The 25,210-nt window shown below is 42.0% G+C and overlaps 2 protein-coding genes across 3 annotated transcripts; both read right to left on the bottom strand.

The window, feature by feature from the left end:
* Positions 1-2,735: 2,735 nt before the first annotated feature.
* On the bottom strand, positions 2,736-19,170 carry mxd1 (MAX dimerization protein 1). Of its 2 annotated transcripts, XM_085293466.1 has the most exons (6): positions 18,034-19,163; positions 17,290-17,389; positions 10,034-10,063; positions 5,631-5,745; positions 5,283-5,442; positions 2,736-3,860 (listed from the first exon to the last, which is right to left on the bottom strand). In XM_085293466.1, exons 1-6 carry the CDS (start codon positions 18,098-18,100, stop codon positions 3,664-3,666), a joined length of 669 nt encoding a protein of 222 aa, XP_085149592.1. In that variant the 5' UTR covers positions 18,101-19,163; the 3' UTR covers positions 2,736-3,663. The 2 variants fall into 2 exon arrangements, with proteins under 2 accessions (XP_085149592.1, XP_085149593.1); XM_085293467.1 differs by lacking the exon at positions 10,034-10,063 and having other exon boundaries at positions 18,034-19,170.
* A 763-nt stretch (positions 19,171-19,933) lies between these two features.
* snrnp27 (small nuclear ribonucleoprotein 27 (U4/U6.U5)) lies at positions 19,934-24,912 on the bottom strand. The gene is made up of 6 exons (XM_085293465.1): positions 24,725-24,912; positions 23,378-23,504; positions 22,910-23,022; positions 22,721-22,800; positions 20,594-20,658; positions 19,934-20,242 (listed from the first exon to the last, which is right to left on the bottom strand). The coding sequence occupies exons 1-6, from the start codon at positions 24,759-24,761 to the stop codon at positions 20,188-20,190; spliced, it is 477 nt and encodes a 158-aa protein (XP_085149591.1). The 5' UTR covers positions 24,762-24,912; the 3' UTR covers positions 19,934-20,187.
* Positions 24,913-25,210: the final 298 nt, after the last annotated feature.

The following is a 25,210-nucleotide window of genomic DNA, read 5'->3' as shown; positions in this document are numbered from 1 at the left end:
GTATGAGAAACCGGTGGGCTGGATTTCCCCTGACAGCCTCCATTTGTCCTCGTCCCGTATGCTTAATAATCACAAACCATGAACAAAGACCACGACAAGGAGATAGGTAGGTAAACAAGGGTTTCAAATGTTTAATTCATTTTAATATCACTGGCAAATATAAATTGCTGCTCAACGATTCATTATCAAAGGGGGGCTGTTTCTCCCCTCTCTTACATTTGAAGAGATTTCTTTAGAAGACAGTGTCCAAATTCTCCAATTTCTTAAAAAGTTAAGTGCACAAACCTTAATGTTATTATTCAGCAAACAGACGTTTGACCTTTCTGAGAAGAAAGGCAGGAGGTGACGACGATGTTCGATGGAGCCGTGACGAGGGGGTGTTGTCTTGTGTGTTTTGTGTCTAATGCGATGAGAGCACCACGCCTGAGACCCGTCACGAAGAAGAAAAGAAGGGAATGACCTTTGTGATGCACGTCGCTGTTGTCGTAAACACACTGTATGCGTCTGTTAGGCCGTAACAGGTGTGTCCGTTTTGAGCCGCTTTGTATGCAGGGATAAAAGTGTGCAAAAAAAGAAAAGAAAAGCCAAATATACACATGAACGTGAGTTTTCCCCTGATGTGGAAAGCTGTAGCTTAAACAACTGGTCTGACTGTAGTCTTGTTCTTTGAGAGATTCCACACCTGCTTCTTAAGGCAGATGCTGAGAGCACCAGGGTCTTTGTACTGGAAGTGAGAGGGGTGCGATGTGATCACTGACACATACAGTACACTGCCCAGCTACACACACACACACACACACACACACACACACACACACACACACACACTTTGCCTGAACCACTGATGCCAACGCAGCATGTGGAGGAGGGTGTATTGCTCACACATGGTTGCATGGCACAAACACACACACACGCACACACACACACACACACACACACACGGAGATTAGTGGAAGACAGAAATGAGACGATGGATGGGGAGGAGAGAAAAAAAAAGGTGGCTACCACAGAAAGACATTAATGCTCTTCTTCAAATAAAACAAATAAACAGAAACATGGATTTACAATGTTTTTAAAATCACCCACCCTCTACTACCAAAAAAATACATCTCTGAAGACAATAATGCAGTAAACTCACACACACACACGCTCACATACTGTACACACACGTATGCACCGACAGATGGCATTACAGTGAACACACCTGCCCACTCACACCTACTTTTCAACACCCCCACCCCCCCAACCCCCACCTGGTTAGCGTGGCTGCACAGTCCCTCTCCGTTTGGACAAAAATAAGCAGAGTTCGACACTCAACGACTAAACAATCTCATATCTATTTTTCTGCTTTCCTTTTTTTTCCTCCTTTTTTTTGTGTTTTTGTGTTTTTTGGCGTACCATCATCATGCTTTAAACTGAGATCTGCAAGTGGCGCATGCACAACACGCAGGGAGCTTCTTTTGGCACCGTGCTGCTACGACTGCAGGGGTTGATAACGCGTACATTCAGAAGAAACGACAACAGATCTGCGCTCCTGTCCCTGCCCGTGATGACTGGGAACCACACGCGAAGAGGAGGAGGAGGAGGAGGAAGAGGTGGGGTAAAAAGAAAAAGAAGAAGAAAAAAAATCTCACAAGGCTCAAGAGCCATTTTGTCTGAGGCACGGGCGTGGGGGAGGGAAAGGGGTGTTGGGAGGTAAACCGGCAGCGCCACTGCGCTTGACCCGGACACCTGCTCCTCTCACTTTTTCTACTTTCTAATCATTTTCTTTTTTAAGTTCTTCAGTTTTTTTGTCCCATTATCCTTCTCTTATGGGCTTCGAAAATGGCTAAAAGAAAAATCAGAATCAGCCACAAAGAAATCACTTCCTAGGAGCACCGTGCTGAATTCAGACAGACACTAAAGCCTCGAGGCACAAAGAGACATTTCTCAATATTTTATGGATTGACTAGGCTGTGCAAACAAACTACATATAGGAAACTCTCAATAAACCTCACAAGAAGAACATAAGCTATAACTAATTAAATTGATTGTTTTTGTATATTCATCTATAGATTTATCTAATAAATACATCTGCTGATAGACACTTCTTTCTGTAAACTATTTACATTAAAAGGTATATATTTCTGCTAAAACAATAAATAGCTATGAAGGCAAGGCGAGGGAGAGAAAACTGATTTAGTTTAGCTGTGAGCAGAGAGAAAGAGAGATCCTGTGTGTGTGTGTGTGTGTGTGTGTGTGTGTGTGTGTGTGTGTGTGTGCGCGCTCCCGTTGAAAAGTCAAAGCCGACCATTTGTATTTCCGAGTGATTCACTTCATCTCAAACTGGACTCTCTTCATAAATAACTGGTAGGAACATCCACTCGCAAACCAAAACAACAACAAGTAATGAAATAATGCTCTCAGCCTCACCTGCCTGTCTTCTTTACATAAGTGGAATGTGCTCTCAGTAGATTCCCTTCCTGTTTAATACCTGGTGAATGGGGCAGTGAAGAAGTAGTGTACAAAAACGTACCAACACCCGCCAGAGCGTACCAGTATTGGGCCCAGTGGCTGGTGTTCATAATATCCATGACAAGCACACATAAGAAAGGGATGATGTTTGAAAAAAATAAAATAAATGCCCCGCCATCAGAGAGCGGCATAAAAACAATCAAACCCACCCCTGAAAACCCTCCCCAGTCACAATCTCATGCTGCACAATTTTTTTTGTTTGTTTTTTTCTTTTTTGTCGGTTTTTCTGTTACTTTTTGCTCTAAAGGGCAGGCATGGACAAAAGATTACAGGGCAGTTGCGAGCCTGCCTGCCAAAGCCCGAGTACTGAGGGACGTATTGCTGTCGACAGTTTAACATCACTCACACACACACACACACACACACACGCGCGCTCTAGTTTAGTGTCCACAAAGTCTGCCGACTGACATGTTTTTCAAACACTCAGTTCATCTGGTGGCATTGCTGCCATGGCTGCAGCGGGAGGGTTGGGTGGGGCTTTGCTAAGGGACAGTGTTTGAAAAAGGTGATAGTTTTGTTTACAAAAAAAGCTATTTTAAGTGCAAAGTACCATGCACATACGGTCGACCGGTGAGCGGGACGCAAAAGCAAAAAAATTAAACAAAAAAAGCCCCGCACCATGTCAGCATCACACCTTTGGGAGAGATGGAGCGGTCTGTGTGTGTATGTGTGTGTACGTGCGAGTTGATGTTATGTGTGTGAAGTATGGGTGAAATCTCATAAGTGCTTCCCATGGCTCTTGAGGCATAGAAAAAGAGGCAGTGGGACATTGTGTGGTAACATTCTCTGGCTGAAAGTTGTGTTCTGTTTTTGTGTTTTTTTGTCGGATGGGGGTAGGGGTGGTTGTGGGGGGTGGAGTGTCTTTGACGTCCCGCTCGTATTATCGGTGCGGAGCAGAGCGGGGGACACCCTAAAGACTGACCGCTGATGATGGGCTGGATGTCTTGGAGGTGTTGCAGTCTGAATGGAAGTCGGTGTGCAGACAGGAAGTCCGCGGAGGCCCAGCTGGAGGAGGGGCCTCAGACTTGGTCAGTCCTGGTAAAGAGGGAGGAAGAAGGGCAGGAAGGGGAGGTGAGGTCGGAGCGGGACCAAGGAGTGGTGAGGGGGCTGAGGGAAAGAGGTGGGTGCTGGGTCAGTGACGAGTGCTGTTTATAGGCTGCAGCCCAGCTGCTTAGCCTTCTCCTGAGTGTCCTGCACGTGCTGCAGGCTGGCGCTGGAGTAGCCCTCATCGCTACAGCTGCTGCGCAGGCTGCCTCGCTCGTCCCCTGAGTCGCTCACGCTGCTGGTGCTCCACTCCAAGTCACCCAGCAGGTAGTCCATCCCCTCCACGTCCACATCCAGGTCCTCTGTTTGAACAACAAGAACACAAACACGACACCATTAAAGAGCTGAATGACAACTATGTCATATTATTCATCTACTCAAGTTTCTCCACTTATAGAGAGGATGTTATTATTACTAGTAACACTAATTAAACAACTAGTGCGAGTTAATGGTGGAACCTGTACAGCCAGCAGCAGCAGCAGCAGCTGGTAACTCCCTGCTCTGCACATCCTGCAAAAGCTCTTTTTTCCTGTATTTAAAATCCCCTTTAAACAACAGGGACAAAGCTACACAGCATAAGGGTGACACATGCACAGATCTGTTTTCATTTTAACCATTTAAAGGTTTTTGATTTTGCTCTTTTATTGAGTGACTTAATGCATTCAGGTTGTTTGATGTCATGTCCCTGTAACCCGGTCCAAATAGACAAAAAAAGAAAAGAAAAAGTGAACACTGACAGTGCTCATTTGTGCTAGGAGCACTGTCAGAGCTACAAATGACTTCCAAACAGGCCGCTGGAGTGAATGTGTCTGACCAAACAATCAGACTTCATTGAGCGCGGACTGAGGTTTCCCACTGGGCCTGGTGCTAACTACACAGCACTGTGGAGCTGATTGGCATTTGCCATAGAGTAGCAGATTTGGCATGTCCACCACTGTCGCCCTGTGTGTTTTTACAGATGAGAGCAGGAGATCAGGGACGTCCTGGTCCAGACCTGGGAGGAAATGTACAGGACATCATCTGTTGTCTCATTAGAAGCATGCCCTGATATCATCAAGCATGCATATGATCCACAAACTATTACTTCTCCATGTTTCTTCTTTCCTCTTTTACATCATTTGCTTTGGAGGGAGGACATTAACCATATGACTAAACAACAATGAATGCCACATAAATGGCACTCAGTATAAACTGCTGAGTATCATTTGGAGTTGCTGCAATGACATTTGTCAGAACGGAGGCGTTTGATGCATAATTTTTTTTCACTTGGATTTTTGGGGTATTATTAAATTGAGCGCTCTGTAGGTTGATCACTTTTGTTTGTATCAAGAAATGTAGCATCCTTTCATTCCTAACACTTTACCTCGTCCACATCAGTATAGATATCCAGAATGTTTTTTTCACATTAAGATCTGATGAGTGTGTTTTTATAAGCAGTGTATTTACTAAGACGCTTTACTTTGCACTGTGGAAGATTGTGTTTAGTGATGATGATGAAGACAATACCTGACACAAGAACAATAAAATGATGCCTATTCTGAACTTCCTGCACAACGGTTCACCTCCATATTTTTTTCATGTGCTTTGAGAGAAGATGTTAAACCATCTGAATATTTGCCCGGAGGTTCCAGACATGAAACATGTGAAGAGTGACATGAATAAAAGCATGTGGTGGTAACAAAGTCGTCTGAGCTGGCCACAGCTCTGCCTGTGTGCAGCCTCACCCTGGTCAGAGTCGGACTTATCAGAGGACTGAGTGGAGCCGGTGCTGTCCATGCGGGTCCTCTCCACTCCCAGCTGCTCTAGACGCCTCCTCAGGTGTCTCCGCTCCCGTTGTAGCTGCTCCAAAGTGTGCTGAGCTTTCCTCTCGCCCTCCTCCAACCTCTGCAAGGAAGAAGGAGAGAAAACGGCGCGCTTCATGAACAGCTCCTAATCTGCTCCTGTGTACGTGTCCACAGCAGCTTATCAGCTACTGAAACACGCAATTACTAACACACTCAGCAACCGCAGCGGTCAACAAATTGCCCTCTTCACACCGATTAGGTGAGTGGTGCATGCGCACATCCACGCACCTTGATGTGATCTTTGGCCTTCATCAGCAGGCTGAGGGTGGTGTGCCTGTTAGCATCTGGTCCCAAGGGAACGAGGGATTTCAAGCGCTCCAAACACAGTCGTAGATGTGCCCGTCTGAAGAGGAAAGATAAAAATGAAGGTGGAAGATGCTATTAAATGTACAGAAAAACAAAAAGCAAAAACAAAACAAGAAGGTAGGCCACTGAAATCTGAAAATCCCTGATAAAAACTAGTCTTTACCTGAGCTTTGAAAAGCTGAATGCAAATATCTTAAACTATCCTGTTTTTTTCTCTCTACAAGAAGTTCTACTCTTGTATTGAAATTGACCTTTTACTTAAAATTCACTTGGATGATTGGGCTTCAAGGACCTCAGATTTTTCACTGAGGGGAAACAAGCAACCTCTTAAAATACATCCAGGGGAGATTTTGTCTTCATACTAAGAGCCCTGAAAGGACTGTGTTTACATTTCTCCAAATACTGACAAATGAACAGGTGAATTATAACGGCAGCGTTTTTTGCCATCTTTTACTCTGACAAGCCTCGAATCAGTCTTGTGTCATTAGACTTTTCTAGGAACATGGGAAATAGGTGAAATGACTTATGCAAACGTGCAAACACACATGGAAATACAGTATATTAGGCAAAATCAGTGTTGGACAATTCTAATGAGTCTGAAAGCCAATACACCTTCCTTTATTCCTCTACACAGCCTGAACTGCCTTAGGCACGGCTTCCTGTCTTTCTTCAAGTACTCTTCAGGAATAGTTCTCCAGGCTTCCTGAATGACATTCAAAGCTCTTTGGATGTTGGCTGCCTCTTGTTCTCTGCCAACACAATGCCACACTGCTTTAACAATGTTGGACTTATTATTGAAGTACTGGCCAATCCATGACTGATGGAGTTCCATTGAGTTTTTCTATCCAGGTATACTTTTACTTCATTGGTAGCACGCATATTCTGAATGCTCACATTTAGACAAGTTTAACGGCAGTCTTAAAAAACACAACAAACCAAATCCTAAAGTGATGTAATATGTATCCATGACTACTGCACAGTGACATGGCCAGATAATTAGGACCAATTAGCATTTCTGCGCCAGACTGCTGTGAGGACAGGACTCTTTTTTTTTTTCCCTCATCTGTGGTATGTCTTGTCTCTACTTGTTGCAGGTGATTACAAGCAGCAGTGGATCCTTTCTGTTTCAGCAGGAAGTTAAAGCATTAAATAGAGTGGGAATACTTCCTTGTTGTGACAGTAACTGTCATAGTCAGGGTGGAATTTTTTGTCCACTTCACACAAATTGAGTTAGTTCAAAGAGGAGATTTGCGTGTGCTGAAGCAATACCAGCCGATAAGTTCCTAGCATCAAAGCAAATATGAGGAACAAGCTGCAGTGAACTGCCTTTGTACTCTTCAGGCCTCATCAACCAGGTGTCATTACTGCAAGTATTTGTCAGACTGGAGCCACTAAACACTTTCTCCTCTTTAATGCAACCTTTGGGATCAAAGAGTATAAAGGTAGGAGCAAACGGAAAGAGGCGCCCTGTATGTTTCAGGAAGTCAGCAGTGTGTTAACTATTACATAATAGAGCTCGACAGGATGTGCGCCAACGGTCCTCTTAAACAAGAAGAAAACCAGAAAGCCATCTGCACCATATATTCAGAACTGCAACTGATGATTGATGTCACTTGCCCTTTATACCCCAGTCACACACACCTATACACAGTTCACAGCCTCTGTTTCCACCTGTATGCCCCTCAGCCCCTCTATGCTGGCAGCCTTGGCAATTTCTAAGGTCTGGTGGGTGTTGGTGACCACTTGACCCCGCTGTTACACAACACACACCTCCAGCCTCGTCACAGTGTGTACGTGTCTGTGCGCTTGTGTTTGCCTGAGCGAGTGGGCGTGTGTACGTCAGACTCTTCCTGAGAATGAGTGTAAAAATTGTTTTCTTTCTTTCTTTTTATTCTTTTTTTTTGACTGTGCAGCTGAAGGGCTGGCCGGCTGAGCCGCTCACTTATTGTCTGCTGCAAATAATCCTAACGTGAGTGTCACTGCCGGAAAGAGTTTATTCAAATGGTGCGCATGGAGAGCTACGAGGCTGATTTGACTCTGGGCAGTGGAAGCGCACAAATATATTCTCAACCCCTTGCCCTTTAAAAAGATAAACACACAATCGGCGAGCAGAGCTTTTGCACGCACATACAAAACAGCTGAAGCCAAGTGCCTGCTTCTCAGCTGACTCAGTCCAAAGGACATGCAGACTGTCATTACATAACATGGAAATGGTCCGGCCTGTGTTGTTCTGACATAATAAGGGCTGGCTAATGTTTGTTAAACACTGACAGAGAGCAGACTCAAACAGCACGAGTCACATGGCGATTCAGAGAAACACTACGGCGTGGTCCTAACACACAGCTATTCCAGTGACAGGTTATTCTGGTTCACTGTGTCAATAGGTAACTATACAGTAAATGTGGAGCTGCAGCCTCAGGCCACAGCCTACATTTCTCTGGCCTTGTTTCACACTTGCATACGACTGACCTGAATGCATGTGTCTGGTCCAAAATGAGGTGAATGCGCCGCCTCAGTTTGTTATACTCAAAGCAGTTGCAGCTGTCGTCACCCCTTTGACCCAAAATGGTTTCTCCCAACTAGGTCAGCTGGTGCACTTTGCCTGATTAGCAGTAAATCACCTCGCTTTCAGGGCTCTTGCCCTCTGACCTCTAACAGTGAGTAATTTAACCAAGCCAATACTGATGGAAGGGAGGTTGGGTCTCATTGCACTCCTGAGGCTTTCCTAGCAGTGGGCTGCTGTGACTAATTTACTACTCGCCACTGATGGCTTTCCATCATCACGTTAGTGGTGGGAGAAACTAACTAAGTAGGTTCTCTAGTGGTCATAATTGTGTTTTACTGCAGGGTATGAGGTGTGTCCACAAACACATACAGAGGGCTCAGCCTGTCCACTGAGCGGCTGGTTTGGATCATCTAGCTCAGAGAGTGACAGAGACTGTATCAAAATATGACTCCTATTGCTTTACATATGTAAACTGAGGACTTTACAATCATCCAAAAATGGCTTTTATCAATTGTTGGGACAGTTTATGTTCACATAAGCTAAAAGAAAATCAGCAAATTCAGGAAGCAGAATTGATTAACAAGCGTCATGACAGTTTCAACAGTACCTAACTCTAACCGTTCAATGTTTTCACCTCCACCCTTTTGCTAGTAAACCATCTCCTCTGATAACTTTTACATTTATTTCCATTACATAACCAAATTATCATGAATGAATGCTCTCCAAAATGTTGTCAAGACAACCAAGTTGTGCAGCACTGAAACTAGATCGGCTGCTCTCAGGAGCCAGAGAGCACAGTGAGCCACCTGATACAACCGTGACCCCGTCGTTCATCTCATCAGCGTCAGGAGGGCACCGTGACAAAACAGTGGCTCTGTTCAAGCATGAAACGATTCTCTCCTTAGTTCCTTTTGTTCATCATAACTTCCACCCCCCTCAAAAGAAATTACTTAACTACACCATAAAGCTCATTTTATTCTCATTACCCCCTTATCACCTAAATTCAAACTTGATTAGTTACGAGTTTACAAAAAACAACACGTCCACCATGTCTAGATATGCCACGTCTCCCTTCTGCTTATCACGGGTTATACAGCTTACCTCTTACATAAGCTAACAGGGCAGTACACAAATAAAACTTGTGCTTTTGTTTCACGATGCAACGCGCCAAAAGAGAAAAGGTAAGGTTTATTCAGGACTGTAATCTAGCTCAACTAGTTTCTCTGCAATTTGTGCATTCATGCAACAGGCGAGCCGTCAGCCTTAGTTCGTAACTGTAGGTTTCTTAATCCACCAGAAAGGCGCGTGATGTGAGCCTGTTTAATGTGCATCTGACCTACGTCGGGCCCATCCATATGCAGAAGGGATCCTGCTTCTCACGGGTCTGCTGTGCGGCTTCACCGATAAACCCGAGGATTCCACTGAATCGCGCTCAATAATTCACCTGATAAAAAGTTGAGGTCCAGCTTCACCTGTCTACATACGCGCTGCTTTTCTTTTGATCGCCCACTCATGCATGTAAGCAGGCTCATAAAAGAGGACCAACGAACACGTCACACCACATCACCAGAGATTCGCCTACTACAATTTTAAAATCCTGATAGTCACTCTGAGAGCATTCACCTTAGATCTGGAACTTTAAAAAATGTACCTTCTTTCAAAAAGGTTTCAGATTATGTTACAGGTTACAGGACCTGAACTGGCACTGAACTAATTTAAAGACTTCCTCAGTGTGGGAGGGCATGGGGTGGCGTGAATTGATATTTTCATGGATTGAAGAACACAAACACACAGAGAGATTTGATTTCTTTTTTTTTACCTGTTCTTTTCCATTTCGTTGTGTGTAGACCTGCAGAGATAAAACAAAACACATATGAAAAATCAGACATAATAAAAAAGCCACTGATTAAAAGGAAAAAAGCTAAGGCTTCCCCTTCTCCACATGCACCGCAATCCAGGCAGAGGAGGGAGCACGAGAGAAAGGGTTGTGTGGGAGTCTGTGAACAGCCGGAGCTGCTTACAAAATAAGATTCAAAGAGGGAAAAAAAGACAGAAAAAAAAATGAAGAAAAGCCTGGGTGTTCTTATGCCTGAGGCCTGTTTCATGGTGGAAGCTTTTTTTAAGGACCACACTCGTACACAGATACGTGATGAGGAGGCCCGACGGTAAACATAGTAACAGTAACCAGAAACAGGAGTAGATGGGACTCTGTCCCTTCATATTGCCTGATTATCCATTGTACATGCAAGCCTGAGCAGAGTGGGGGTGGGGGGAACACAGTGAAGGTAAAATGAGAGATAGAGGTGTGCTCGCGGCCAGCATGACTCTGTCATTGCAGTATTAAAACATCTCTCTATCTGTAACACACACACGTACACACACACACAGAAATGGGGTCAAGTGTAGGGTTTGGTAGAAATGTGTCTGACCTGTGAGAGAAAGGATAAACAGGAGAGCAGGTCACGAGCAGAGAAGAAGATCCCCTCTACATTCTTGAACGCTACTCAACCTCCACCTGAACCCCACCATCCACCCCCATGCTGAATCCCAAAATAGCCTCTGCATTTTTCCAGCTCTGCAAACTAATGCACTGTCCTGCCTACACACATACACACAAACACAACCTCAAAGGTGCCCCCTCGTGTGTAATCTCAGTTGCTGGGCCAAACCTGGGTTTAAAGCTCGGGGTTGACCATATTTTCACTGTGTCGCAGCGTGTCACTGCAGCATGTGTGTGGCTGTCTTTCTGCCACTCGCTTTGGGTGTTCTCTCTGTCACTTGGCCCCCTCTAGCCAGTGTACATTCCTGTATGGGGCAGACAGCCGCTAGTGACATAACAGAGCTGGCAGGGAAGTGATCCCACTCACTGAGGCTAGATTTCAGGCTCTGAGACACCTCATAGCTCTCTGCTACTTTACCAAACACACCTATGCCACCACAATGCAGAAGCAATATTTAAGATGACATGCTATGCTAATTTCCAACTCCATCACTGTTCTAGTTACTTAAAGTACAGTCATATGAAAAAGAAGGTTTCCACAGGAGAAAACTAAATACACACATTTTCTGCTTGCATAGGAACTAAGATCTTAAACAGCAGCCAGGTGCTGCTAATTAAATGCATTTGTTTAACTGATCATCTCCAAGTGTGAGCACCTCTATAAAAGCTGAGGTTTTTGCAGTTTGCTGGGCTGGAGCACTCAGGTGTGTGTTAACACAGGGCCACAATCTTTCGAAGAGTAGATGGCCCAGCAAATTCCCTCTGTGCAGTGCTCAGAGAAACTACTGGCCTCAGTTAGTATGTTAAATATTAAAGTTCATAACAGTACAGTTCAAAAAAGAATGAACATATGGTTGATTTGGAAAGACTGACAGGAGAAAGTCTCTTCTCTCCCCTAAAAGAACATAGGAGCACAGTTTAGGGTCCCAAAGTTGCACCTGAACAAACCCAAACAATTTTGAAACAATGTCCTTTAGACAGATGAGACCAAATTGGAGATGTTTGGCTATACTACACAGTGCCAGCCCAAAGACCACATATTAACTTATAGAGGGGTGCTGACTTGGACTTATGTTGCAGGCACAGGATTTGGACACCTTACAATCACTCAGTCAACCATGAATTTCTCTGTATAATAAAGTATTGTGAATTATAATGTGAGGCCATCTGTCTGACAGATAAAGCTTGGCTCAAACAGAACGACTAAAAAGAAAATAATTAAGATTCTGCAGTGTCAAAGTTCAGATCTCAACCTTACTGAAATGCTGTGGTGCAATCTTAAGTGAGAAGTGCATCAAAAATACCTGCAAACCCAATGAACTGAACCAATGCTGTCAAGACGAGTAGGTCAAAATTCCTCAACAATGATGTGAGAGACAGATAAAGTCATAAGGAGACAGCTACTTCGAGGTATTGCTTAAAGGTGGTTCTACAAGCTTCTGAATCTTGGGAAAGTACTTTTTTGTCACAGAACTATACAGAGCCTTGTGACAGACAGGCTTGTGGGTCAACCTCAACATTTGTTTTTGGAGAGGAAATCACTGACCAAAAATAGAGAAAACACACAACAAACAAGTCTCACTAAATGAGCTACTGTCACCTCAGAGGTCCTCAGAAGGTTAAATACTGGATCACAGAGTTGCTGCCAAACGATTCACCAGCGCACTTTTCTTTCAGCTGCATCAGCCTGAACAACACGGCGTGATGACCACCGAAAGGCACCAGTTGACTGCAGAATGATTATGGCAAGCTCCTCGTGTAATTTCCACAGTGCACTGTAGTTGCGTATTGTATGAATGTGTGTGTTTGTGAGTGAGGAGGGGGAGGACTCTTTCTCCTTGTCTGTAATGGAGGCGCTGCTGTTCTCCACTGACGGCCAAAAGTGAGAGCAGAGCAGGAAAGACACAGAAGGATGGAGGTGGTGAGGAGAGAGAAATGCGAGAGGGAGACAGAGAGAGAAATGAGGGGGAGGGTGGACTCCTTACTACTGACACACATGCACACGTCCACGCCAGAAACATGGCGAGTCCCCTCCCCCACTACTACTACTCACACATCTACGCTTCGGGGGAAATGGCAGAAACCGGAGGGGCATATGTATAAATTCAAATATAAATGCCTGCCCTATATTTGAACAGAATCAGCAGCAGAAACAACATAAAACTGATCAAATAACACCAATTAATTGATTTGATCTTTTCCAGCAGAGATCAACCCAGGTTATTCTGTACTGTTAATCACCAAGAGACAATGTCAGATCCGACTACATCAAATCATCGTTGCAGAGATACCCTTATTAATGCCGTGTGATTCTGCTGCCCTTAAATAGCAATGAGTAATAGCTGAAAAAAAATGCTTCAGAACTGGAAATGGAAAAAGGAAAGGCTGGTGAACGAAAAGTTGTTTTTTTGGTTGTTTTGGGGTTTTTTTTTTACCAGAAATAGCAACAAACCAAGTAAGTCTACACATGCTAGGACATGATCTGAGTTAGAAGCACGTCTTTTCAATACTCTACACCCTGTGTTTTTGAAATCACAGCAGAAATGGTAGCACACTCCAAATTTGTCCCAGTCACTTTTGTCGAAATCAACTGATATACTGCTCGATGTAATGAATAAGCAGTTGTTTCCTTTAATAAAGAGGACCAATGCTGTATATTTTCAGCTTCATATATTTATTTCTAGACCAGAGGAGCTTTGCATAATTTACAGTTCAAAATAATGGTCACATATCTCTCCTAATGGGCCTTTGTGCCGCCGTTCAGTTCACAATCCACGCGAAAGAAGCTGCTTTAGCTCCCCTACCCCACAACTTTCTTGTGATTGCCCCACATGAAGAGAAGGTTTGCAGAGGAAATGGGTGGGGCTTCTGAGATCACAATCAAACTTGATTGTGTCAGAGACAAACATTAACACTCTCATTGACATCATACACAGCTGTGAATATAAAAAAAATGTCCTAAATTCATATTTATCTTATAGCAGGCCTTAGTGCAGCTCCATCACTTCATTAACTGTGAAACAAGCCGTTTTTAGCTCTTCTCCTTTAACACCACAATTTTCTGAACTAAGCTTTCCTCCGATTAACTGTCCCTCATAAAGACATTGACTGATCAGCAGATTGGTGAAGCTTCTATGCTCACAACCAGAGCTGCATACACTCTCTGACATGATAAAGATCCCAGAGTAGAAAAAAACTGTCTGAAGCCTGAGTAATTGGCTTTCTGGGATTACTGGGACATACTCAGATGTCATTATTTAAACCTTTGACCATATTTAGTATGAAGATCATAACTGTATAGATAAGACAGGAAATGTATATTTCAGACATGATGCTGGTTTCTATAAGTTGGCTAAACTGTTTTCTTTTGACTACACTTGAATTCTTGGCCACAAAGTTATTAGATTAACCATCCAGAGTCAGGCTGGTCAGCTTTATGAGTCACAAGATGCACCTCAACTTCTTCCAAATTCATTTCCTCCATTGCACATTTAGTTTTCCCTCTTTTATTGTTTACTTTTAGTTACGTCAGCCACTTACAGAAAACCGCACAATGTTTTTTTTTTTTTTTAAAGTATACCAGTGATCAGGAATAACAGGAAAATGTCTAGATTTCTATCAAATCAGAGGCAGATGTAACTGCTACAAAAACCATACAAATACAGGAGTAGAAAAGAGTGTTGATAGTCCAGAAAATATACCTACAATCCTACATCAGATGAGTCCTACACAAAGCAGATTATGCACCCCAGCATATATTTTCTGCACTGACGGATGAACAATGGATGAACAGTGTACCCTCATGGCAATACACCTGATACACCAGTTTCACCAACAAAGCATGTCTCTGAAATATTTTTAGAGGTATTATGAAACTCTTCTGTAACTGTAGCATCGAAACTTTTTATTGCAGCTTCATGCAATATGAACCATCAAGCACTTTAAAATATTTATATTAATTACTGGATCTGTGCAAACAGCTGGTGGTGCTCTCATCAGTTGCTTCTTTGATCTGCTGCTTTTTTAAAATGTTTGAATGAAAAGAAGGCACATAAAGGTTGGGATCAACAATATGTCAGTTTTGTGTTTACTGAAGGACAGAAGCAGGTGCCTAGATGTCACTGTTTTATCTCAAAGATCAGTTTCCAACAGCCTTTAATTTACTTCATCCTCTCTGTTGAAACAATCACCTGCAGTAGTTTAAACCTGCCTTTTCTTTGGTAAAGTTTGTACACACAGGAGATAACTTCCTACACAGGATCATGACAGCAAACTGGATTCCAATCGCAGAGTGCAAATTGATCTACGGATTGCGGAGGCAACACAAATCTGTCCTCATACCATTGATTTACGGAATTCAGGTTAGAGACTCTAAATTGACTAGTGTCCACTTAGAAGACAAGCGCAGCCCGGACTCACCACCACCGGACTCACTTAAATGTCTTCTGCATCACCTTGACTGACCCACTTTTCCTTACTGTGGGGTCATTGACTTTAAGCCAGGATGACGTTTGTATCTGTCACTCATATACTTTAAAGAACACATGGGGAAGACTAAACGTAATCTTAACCTAACAGACTCACACATACGTGTGACATCAGAGGACCTTTTCTGCAGTGTTATATATGAATTAGCCATTAGACTCTGAATTACAAAATATTACTTGGTAGCAACACCTAAAGTGGCCTATGCATACAGCATGTCAGTGCTGTTGACAGATTATGGAGCGCTTCTAAAGCCCTGTCCACATATAAGGTGAGCTGATGGGTGGACACCAGCAGATATTTCAGGTTCTGGTTGCATAGGTTATCCTCTTGCACATGTGCCACCCTGTCATATGTCAGTCAACACAATCCTTTACCACCATTGGTAGATGCTTTTCCATCAATACTTCACTGACAGATAAGGCATAGTCTGCACATCATGTAAATGTTAACTCAGCCTACGTACAGTAAATCTTTTTCATACAAGCTATGGATTGAACATGTACGCATGCACCCTGTGCCATGGGGTGCATGGCACAGGCACCCCATGGCAACCTCATATAATAGGTTATTTATTATATAATACTGTTTATCAGAATTTTCTTCTCTGCAAATATTTCGAATCAAATAAATAACTAAACAATGCAATCAGCTGCTACTCCAGTAAGTCTTTAATCCTTTGTACCAACTCAACCTCCACCGACTCAGTATGCAGCTAGTGAGACTAGCTCTTGCTCTTCTATGCAGCGTCAGTGAGCTGAACCAGTTCTCTATGTGCTGCAGATTCTGCTTAGAGAGGTCTTCCATCTCCAAGTGAAACTTCAGGGTAGAGGGACAACTGTAGTCACTCGCTGTACACGGTGGAGTTGGAGCCTGTCCAACCCTGGGAGAGATCCTCTCTGGGGAAGCATGGGGATCACTAAAACTGCAACATAACTTGAAAGCTAGCTGGTAAACCAACATGAGGCAGTAAGGGTCACCTGGTTACCAATGACTAAACATTCATGATAAGAACACTGTCCATTAGTAAACTGACTGCAGATAGTGTTATTCTATGAGAAAATAAGAAAATAAATGCTGATATTTTCACTATATTAGGTATACTAAAAACTGAACACGTAAAACACATACGTGAAAAATACTATTATAAGTATTGTGGTATTTTGTGTTGGTTGAAGAAACAAAGATGCAACAGGCAGGCGGTAATTCTAACAGTTAAAACATTAGCTGACATCAGCTGTGCTCTCACTGTGGCAGTCAGTGATAAAAAAGATAATAGATAATTCATAATCCTATGTTCTATTCTTCATCAACATCATAAAGTGTGCAGGAATGACTGAAATGCAGATATGGTGATCAGACGCTAACCGTATCTATAGCTTACAGTGGAAGATCAGAGAGCTGACTTATTTTCTGTAACAATCCGAAAGCTTCTACGGATAAGCTCTCAGCAAAATACATGATCAGATACATACAAATACAATTTTTTTTGCAGATATATTACGTAAAAGGCATTAACATGTTATTTTGATTATAAAATTGGCCTAGCTTGTCTGTCTTTTCTTTGCAGTTAGATTGGTGTTTGTAACAGTGTGTCTGACCCGGTCACTATTTGATGTCAAAACAACAAGGTAGTGTCTCGCAGTCATAACCCTTTTCAAAGCTTTGGATGTTTGATTGTGACCATGTTTGGCCAAGAGCACAAAGTCGCTGTTTCAACAGCGTTGCTGTGAATATAACAAATTATGCAAATAGGGATGAGGCTGCTATCTCTGAACTCACTGCACTTCCTGCCATTTTAAATTTGGGCAGTTAGCGTGTCCACCTGGAAGCACAGTACAGAAATGCATTAAAAAAAAATTTTTAAAAATGAAAAAGCAAGCCTCACATCACAAGCACCAAATAAGGATTTTGACTTGAAACACAAACACTAGTGTGATGAAGAATGGCTTAATCCTCCAAGAAGTGAGGAGGGGAAGAGAAGGGGGGGGGGGGGGGGGGGGGGTGCGGGGGACCCCTGAAGTGAGGATGTGATGGGCGACTTGTTGCAGAGCAGGAAACCAATCAGGCATGTACAGTTTTGCCTTTACCTGCTACTTGTGTTTTTCTTGCTTTTGCTTTTCCTTTTCAAACTTTCCCTCTCCCGGCTGCTGATGAATGGCGGCATGGAGGCATAGCCATGTTCAGCTTCTGCAAGCAAGTAAACAACATAGTGGTCACATGTCCTGAAATCCTGCAATGGAAAATATACCCACAGTGAACAGAAGGAGAGACTGCACAATGTGTCACATTTCAGCTTTAGCTTTTGGCATCCCGCAGCAATGTCTTATGCTTTTTAGCAGGCATGCGGGGAATGGGTCTCAAGTAGTATCTTTTAGCCCTTTCCCCCTTCCTCGGGATGGACAATGATGTCATCTTGAACTGGAATAAACCCCACTAGCAAACCACAACAGAAGGAAAGGAGGGGCGTCCACGAAAACAATGTCTCCCTGCACATCTGCCACATATGCATTCATTCTTTCATTATCGCGAATGCAAATGCCCGTTTGTCTTTACACGTATGCATTATGCGCCTGTAATCACATATTTATTAGCACCTGTTTGGGGCAGGTGATGCAGCCTGCTGAATCGATGCGTGAAATTCGACATTTATGAATTTATTTCATGGCCTGATTGTTTGATGTAATAAGAATAATAATGGGAAGCAACAGGATTTAGGAACGCATCAAACGACGTGTGCTTAAATCCGAGTGATTCGGAGGGGGAGGGGTGTTAATGTTACATTGCACAGAGTGAATAAGAAAAGAGTAGAAAAGAATACAATGATACTTTACCTCGTTCCCTGCGATCAAGGTACTCGGCTGCTTCGATCAACATCTGCACCATTCCGATCGCCGCCATTTTAAACAATAACACTGATAATTTAACAATCCTAAAAGGAATTCCGTGGCTGTACACAGGCTGCTTCAGGGTCCTGCTTCTTTTTCACACTTGGGTAGCTCGCTGTTCTGTCAGTTATTATTTTTAAAGAGCCAGAGAGAGCGCGTTACAGAGTTGGTCCTTCACTGTTAAAGGCCTTGAATGCAGCACCAGTCAGTTCGAAAAGCCAAACTTCCTCTGTGGTTGTTAAATTAAGGATATGGTGTTAGCTGGCTAGTAAGGGCTGACACTAATAACACTTCTTCAGGAGCTAAGGTTACTTTGTTCCCTTTTAAGTCAAAATGCCAGCTAAATATCGTCAGCTTTATAGTTGGCTCTTCGAGAAAAGACGGCTTGTTGACAAAAACAAAACGAAAGGCTGTGTGACATACAAAAATAATCCCCGAATTGCTCTATTTGGTGAAAAAAAGGCTGGCTAACGTTAGCGCCAATGTTAAGCTGTCAAATTAAATATGGAAAGTTCTTGCTATCTCGGTTGTATTTGGAAAAGCTTCGGCCAGTGAAAAAAGAACGTTAGCATGTACAGTTGCTAGACACTTGCCTTGTGAAAATTATATATATATATATAAAAGAGCTAGCTGTTTTAAAGTTCAGCCGACGATGTCATCCAACCTTATCGGTTCAGAGCTATGGCTGGTTAGTTTTGCGCCGGTTTAACGCGCGATAAGTCTCGCTGGAAACGCAGATAGCGACTGACATCAACTGAAGAAGAGTGACTGTTTGTCAAACAGCTTCCAAAATAGTGGCTTGTTGATCTGGACACCAGCTCTCTACTGTACTGTACAAAGATTCTGGGTGCTGCAATGTGATTGGATACTGAGTATAACCTCTCAAGCTCCTATTCGGCGTTAAAACCGTCAATTGCAGAGAGGGTTCAGCGCTTACTTCAACTGTGGACCTTAAGCAGCCATTTTGGTTCTAATTAACATCGGCTGAAACACACTGTGTACAGCCACAATGGAGACAGTTTCTGCGCTATACACTCCTACACAGTAATTGGTTGTTTTTTTCTATGAACTTGACAGCTATTGGCCCTAGTGGGCACGAGCCTATCTGACAACGCCCGCTTTTGACAATCAACACGCCTCTCTGCCATGCTGTTTCTCGGTGTATGGCAGCGATTGGCTCCCGTTGTGTCATTTAATAAATTTTGTGATACATGATTGGTCCAATTCACATGACCTCTTATCATTGGTCTCTTTCTTCTCCGTCACAAACTATCTGCACGCATGCGCCCGCTTGTTGCTTTCTGATCCATAATGGCTTTAAAAGGCTCGGCGCTAGATTGGATCTGCCGGAGGGATGCTCGGTTATGATTGGTAGTTGGGGTAAGGACAAGTACAGGGATTGGTTATTTTGGTGGGTCGGTTCTGTCAGACAGCACAGCTGATCCAATCTAGTATGAAACATTTAAACGCTTGCTTCAAAATGAGAGGGATCATTATTTTAGAGCACGATAAACCCTGGACTTGAACAAATACCACCCCAGGAAAGGTTTCTTAGCAGCCTTTACGTAGGACTGAATTTAAACCTGGATTTGAAACAATCCTATAGGATACATTTCTCAGAGAACACCAAATGAGATTATGCTATATTTAAACTAGAAAGAAACGCAAGCATTCACAGGAATAACCAATCTGATCCTATTCAATCCTTAAAAGGGACAATGAATAATGTCATATTTAGCCATTATTTCAAAAGAAACTGTGTTCCTGCACAACCTAGCGGATGGATATTTAATCAGTGCATAAGCATTTTAATAAATTAATTTTCATAATCAGGACAGAAAGCATGTTTTTTTAATGCTTTTATTTCAAATAAATCATCCATGTCAGCAATATTAAGCTCAGTCTCACCCAGCTGTGAGTACATCTTGCAGGTACTTCTATTTACATGTATGCATTTGCTTATAAAAAGGTATATACACGACTGTTAAATCACACAAAACACATAAGATATTGAACATGCCATCTATTTTCATAAGGGTGGGGGGAAGGGAGGGTACACACAGGTAAACTTATTGGGGAACATTGGAGTTGATGATACTTTCAAGCAATGAAGTCCAGCGGCCTGTTAAATCCACCCTTTCTGTTCATGTACTGCCTGTAAAATAAATATATAAGAAAACATTATATCACTGTTTCCCTCCCAACACACACAGATTACATCATCGAGCACCAATGGGAGCGTTGGCATCTCTGCATAGAAACACCTGCGGAGGTGATTGGCTACTTTAACAGTGATAGATGCTGAGAGTGCACACTGTGAAGAGGGGGGCAGAAAAATTGACGTAACTCAGCAACACGACTAACAGCTGGGGCTCCAAAAGAAACTTTAAAAAGGATCTGTCACTAACAAAGGAAAGCTTATGAAATATCCAAAGAGACGTGCTGCACTGTACAGACACGGCACAACCAAACAACTACAAATGCTTGTTTCTGTTCAATGACCTACCTGTATTTTCTCTTCATGGTCACATTGACGGCATACGCGTTACTTGAGCCATCAGTCTTCTTCCCCTGTGTAAAAACAATGTTACTGCATGACATATCACGAAACAAACTTTTAAAAAACATTCTTAGCTAAACATGACAGTGTACAGATGAAGCTGAATTGGGTCAAGCTCATGATAGCAGTTGGAATTCTCTAAATATGCATTTCACGGAACTGAAGGATTTTGATCAGTGGAAAACAGTTTTGTTAATAGGACACAAACCCAGTGGCCTGCCAGAGGAACCTCTTTATCAACAATAACACTGCTAGTGTTCAATGGACTGAGTTTTGAAGTGACCCTTTTCAACCCACTGTTTGCTCTTTGTGATTATATTAAGCTTACCAACTCTTATTGGATAAACAGTTTGCCCAACCACAACTATTAGCTTATAATTGCAACTATTCATCCACTTCTTGTAACTGCTACTCTTTATTTAGTGATTACTTTAAGTCTATCCACTTATTTTCCCCTTTTGATCATTTTCATAATAGACAGGTTTCATACCATTTAGAATGTTAATCTATTCTTATAGCTAACAATTTGATTTGATTGAATCTTTATTTTTAATGTGCCTGTTATTCTGTTTTCTGTCAAGATGATCCCACATTGCTTCAATAATGTTGATGCTCGGCTATCTAACCGGGTGTGCTTTGGCAGTGTGACTGGGTCATGCTAAACAATGAAGCCCTTGCCAGTCACATGCTTCCCAGATGCTATTACATGGTTGATTAAAATGATGGTACTTTTCTGTGTTCATACTGAACAGCACTGCTTGAAGTGCAGCCCCAAACCACAAAAAAGCCTCCACCCTCTGTTTTAGATTGCTGCAGACACTCAGTGTTGTACCTCTATCTTAACCTCCTGCATACATATTATGAAAAACTGAACCAAGAAACTCACATTTTGATTTATCATGTCTAAGACTTGTTACCACCGATTTTCAGTTCAGTTCTTGTGTAATTTGGAACACTTCAGCCTTTTCTCCTTTTATTCTTCCTTAAGAATGGTTTCACCTTTCCACTAACACTATTTTTGATGAGGCTTCAGTGAACAGATGACCACCCGAAGGGTCAGATGCTTCCCTGTGCCAGGTCATTGCTGGATTTGTTCCTACTTCAAAAGAATATTACTTTTAGATACTGTGACAGGCTATTAGCAACAAAAGTCCCTAAAGGGTTAGGGTTATAACACTGCTCGTTATAGAAGCAAAATAAATGAGAGCGGCTCAAGACTCTTGCACAGTACTGCAAACTTACATTAGCCATGGGGGGCTTGCTGTCATGTGAAAGCTGCTCTATTTGTACATGAATGTAGATTCATGTACAAACATTTCAGTATGTGTCAATTATGTCAATTTTTAACCGTTTTAAGCCCACCATAGAACCAAGTCCGCCTGAGCTTATCTTTACATTATTACATGCTGTAGTGCCATTTTTGGAGCATTTCCAGTTGCTATACATCAATAAAATCATTATATCCTAAATTTAAATCATACGAATGCAATATGTCCATAGTAACTACATAAATACCAAAAATGTGCAATAAACTAAAAAAGAAACTGAAAATTGTTTTTTTTTTTACAAATTTTTCTAGTTACAGAAACTTCAGAGGTACATCCCCCAAAACTGTAAATGCAAAGTTTCACAAAATAGTTCCCAGCCACAGGAAATTTATTTTGAGTGTCTTTATAATTTCATTTTTGAGATACACTCATTTTTACAACCTGCAGCAAAAACGAAAATATAATAGGGATTTGAAAATAGTTATGCAAATTGGAGCGTGCACGCTCCAATTTGACAGATAAGCAGGGGGGAAAAAAGAACCATAACTCAAAAACAACAGTATTCCCCTAAATAGAAAGAGTCAAGGGAAAAATGTGAAAAATGTCCCCTTTATTTAAACAAGGACAACCTGCTTTTTACAGCAGCTGCTCTAATCAATTTCATCAGTGCCAATGTGCTTTTGGAAGTTCCATTTCAATCCACTGAAATAAATGCAAACATACTGTGTGTGTGTGTGTGTAGTGAACTTTATTAGAAATAAACTGCACCCCCTTGTGGCTGCATAACACATAGAACAACTCTCACCTTGCTGGTATCAAAGTTCCCAAATCCCATAAGCTTCATCATCTCAATCTCCTCCTCCGTTTTGCCCTGCATGTCCTCCGCTATTTAAAAAATAGAAAAAAAACATTGAATTTAGTCTCTGTTACTACAAAATGCCTGAAAAACTAAGATTCCTGCTTAATGTGCAAGTGTATAAATAATGTCTGATACCTGAGATCTGAATGGGCTTTGCCGTCTTTTCCTTTGAGTCTTTGCGCTCATCATCTCGTCTCTCCTTTTGTCTCGAAGGAGAGAGGGAGGAGGATCGATGACGTCGGGGAGACCTGCAAAAGGAGCACAGTGATGGCTGCAGGATGGGTTATCACATCTAATCAGAGCAAATAAGGCACTTTGTGGTGCTCTTGTATTGTTTAAAAGAATCTCGACAAAAAGTTTGTTAACAAAGGGCAAAGAAAATCACAAGTGCACCACTACTCATCTGAAACAACACTTCTCTGTGATAGTAAACTGGAAACTGCCGTTTATTCAGTATATACTAACAATACTCATTGTGACCAAAATCTATCACAGCTCTGCATGGGTAAGGTCTCTAAAATAGTAAATGAGGTGGAAATATTAGTCTTGAAAACAAAGTTTCTCTAAACACAAAAACAAATACACCAACAAACAAAAATTCACCTTGAGCGTCTCCTGTGAGGAGACCGTGAGCGACTCCTGCGACGGTCCCGTTCCCGATCTCGAGAGCGATCCCGCTCCCTTCGTCTTCGCTCACGCTCTCTAGAAGTTGAGCGGGAACGTCTTCTTTCTGGAGGACGAAATGACATCATGGCATTAACTGAAGCGTCTTGAACAGCAGACTGGCATCTATATACTGTAGCAGTCTTAAAAATCCAAACGTCGGCTATTTTCTTCTGTACTGTGTTGGATTTCTACCATACCATATAAAATAAAACGTCTAAATCTCACATATAATTGGGAAAAACTGGTTGAAATTTAACAACTTTTTTTTAGAAATAACTGTTTTGCTATTACTTCTGTAGGATGGAGTATTATGTATTTTCATAGGTACTGGTATCATGTCTGAAATTGGGCCAACCATAATCAGCACACAATTTCTTGCTACTTACCTTGGTTGTAGTAAAAAGCAAACCGAGTACAAGGTGCTAAATTAGTACCAGTTCAATTGCCATTTATAGTCAAAAGTACTGTACCATTTAGGAACCCACCAGACGTGACCATAGCATAGACTTTCACCTTTAATTTATAGGGTTTAATAAAAAAAATGTTGCATTAACTATTTAGCAAAAATTGAAATGACAGTGAGAGGCTATGAGATATTATATCCGCTTCATGCGTGAGAGTACAACAAGCATACAGTCCTCGACTGACCCTGAAACTGCTTGTTAGTCCACTATGCATCAATTTTTAACCTCTAAAAATAGAGGACCGTGTATTGGATTTCCCAAACTGATCATACAAAAATCTCGGGAAATTAAACTGTAATTTGTCCAGCAGATTTTCTGTATCTTTGAATCAAAGCTGTATCTTTGCAAAACACACGTTAATTATCCTGATAAATCACGCAGAAATATATATTTTTAACATGCAGTTTTTTTATTCCAAAAAAACCCCAACCAAACAAAAAAAAACAAAACAAAAAACAAAAACCCTACATCAGACCCAAAAATGCACTGCTGGTTAGGATGGCGTCTTCTCCTCCCGTGGACCCCTGGAGAGTGTTTTTGTTTATCCCCCATTTTATGCACAGTACGTGAACGCAGCTCGGGAATCGTATCGAAGCTACTGCGAGTTCTCCACACATCTAGAACCTTTTGTTAATACGACAACCCAGTCGATGCACACAGTTACAATTAAAATATCAGTTTTGCTTCTAGTCCCTTTGAGGTATAGGTTATTATCTTTATCAGGCAGAAAAACGCGATTTCATAAAGCACATTTACTTCTCGGCGTGTTGGCGAAGAGACGACGTTAACAGAAAAACAGCTAGCTACTTCAGTTTCTTACCTCGTCTTGGAGGAGTTCGACTCCTGCTCCTACCCATTCTCCGAACAGATAAGATACTAGACTCACAAAAAATGGAAAATAAATGTAATACAAATCAGCTGGAAGTTATTTGTATGTCGCTGGTGGATGCTACTAAATGCTACTCCAAACCGGTCTCTTTTTTTTTTCTTGAGCTTCGTATGCAAGTTTCCGGTCACGTACAGGAAGAAGAGCGCCCTCTACCAACCTGGAGGATAGTTTTCTTGTTTGGTGGCATAGCCTTTATGATGTTAACCAAAACATCCAAGACCAGCTAGTAATGAATAAAAGCTGTTGTTCATTCTTCTTCTTCTTCTTTTTAAAAAAATGAATAGTATTTAATGATACATGTGAAGTGCAGAGCTGTAGTAACCTCAGAGAGAAAAAACTGAAGAGACAAACCATGAGGGTATAAGTAAGATGGCAACTGTAGTACTGCATGAAGGAGTCAGGAGTGGTACATAAGAA

The sequence above is a fragment of the Mchenga conophoros genome, linkage group LG12 (genome assembly GCF_057382185.1).
Source record: "Mchenga conophoros isolate Kocher_MC1m ecotype Shallow Benthic linkage group LG12, M_conophoros_male_GT1.1, whole genome shotgun sequence".
Lineage (NCBI taxonomy): Eukaryota > Metazoa > Chordata > Actinopteri > Cichliformes > Cichlidae > Mchenga > Mchenga conophoros.
Note: the sequence above shows the minus strand (reverse complement) of the source record. Positions and strands in the feature narration are given on the sequence as shown.

Bases quoted from the DNA above. Each gene is read 5' to 3' on its own strand.
- mxd1 (XM_085293466.1), bottom strand. From the start codon at position 18,100: ATGGCGGCGATCGGAATGGTGCAGATGTTGATCGAAGCAGCCGAGTAC. The intron at 5,746-10,033 runs GTAAAAAAAAAG...TTTCCTCTTCAG, and splicing joins AACGAAATGGAAAAGAACAG to ACGGGCACATCTACGACTGT. The intron at 3,861-5,282 runs GTGAGGCTGCAC...TTGTTCAAACAG, and splicing joins TAAGTCCGACTCTGACCAGG to AGGACCTGGATGTGGACGTG.
- snrnp27 (XM_085293465.1), bottom strand. From the start codon at position 24,761: ATGGGTAGGAGCAGGAGTCGAACTCCTCCAAGACGAG. The intron at 22,801-22,909 runs GTATCAGACATT...TTTTTTAAATAG, and splicing joins AAAGCCCATTCAGATCTCAG to CGGAGGACATGCAGGGCAAA. The intron at 20,659-22,720 runs GTGAGAGTTGTT...GTTTTTACACAG, and splicing joins GGAACTTTGATACCAGCAAG to GGGAAGAAGACTGATGGCTC.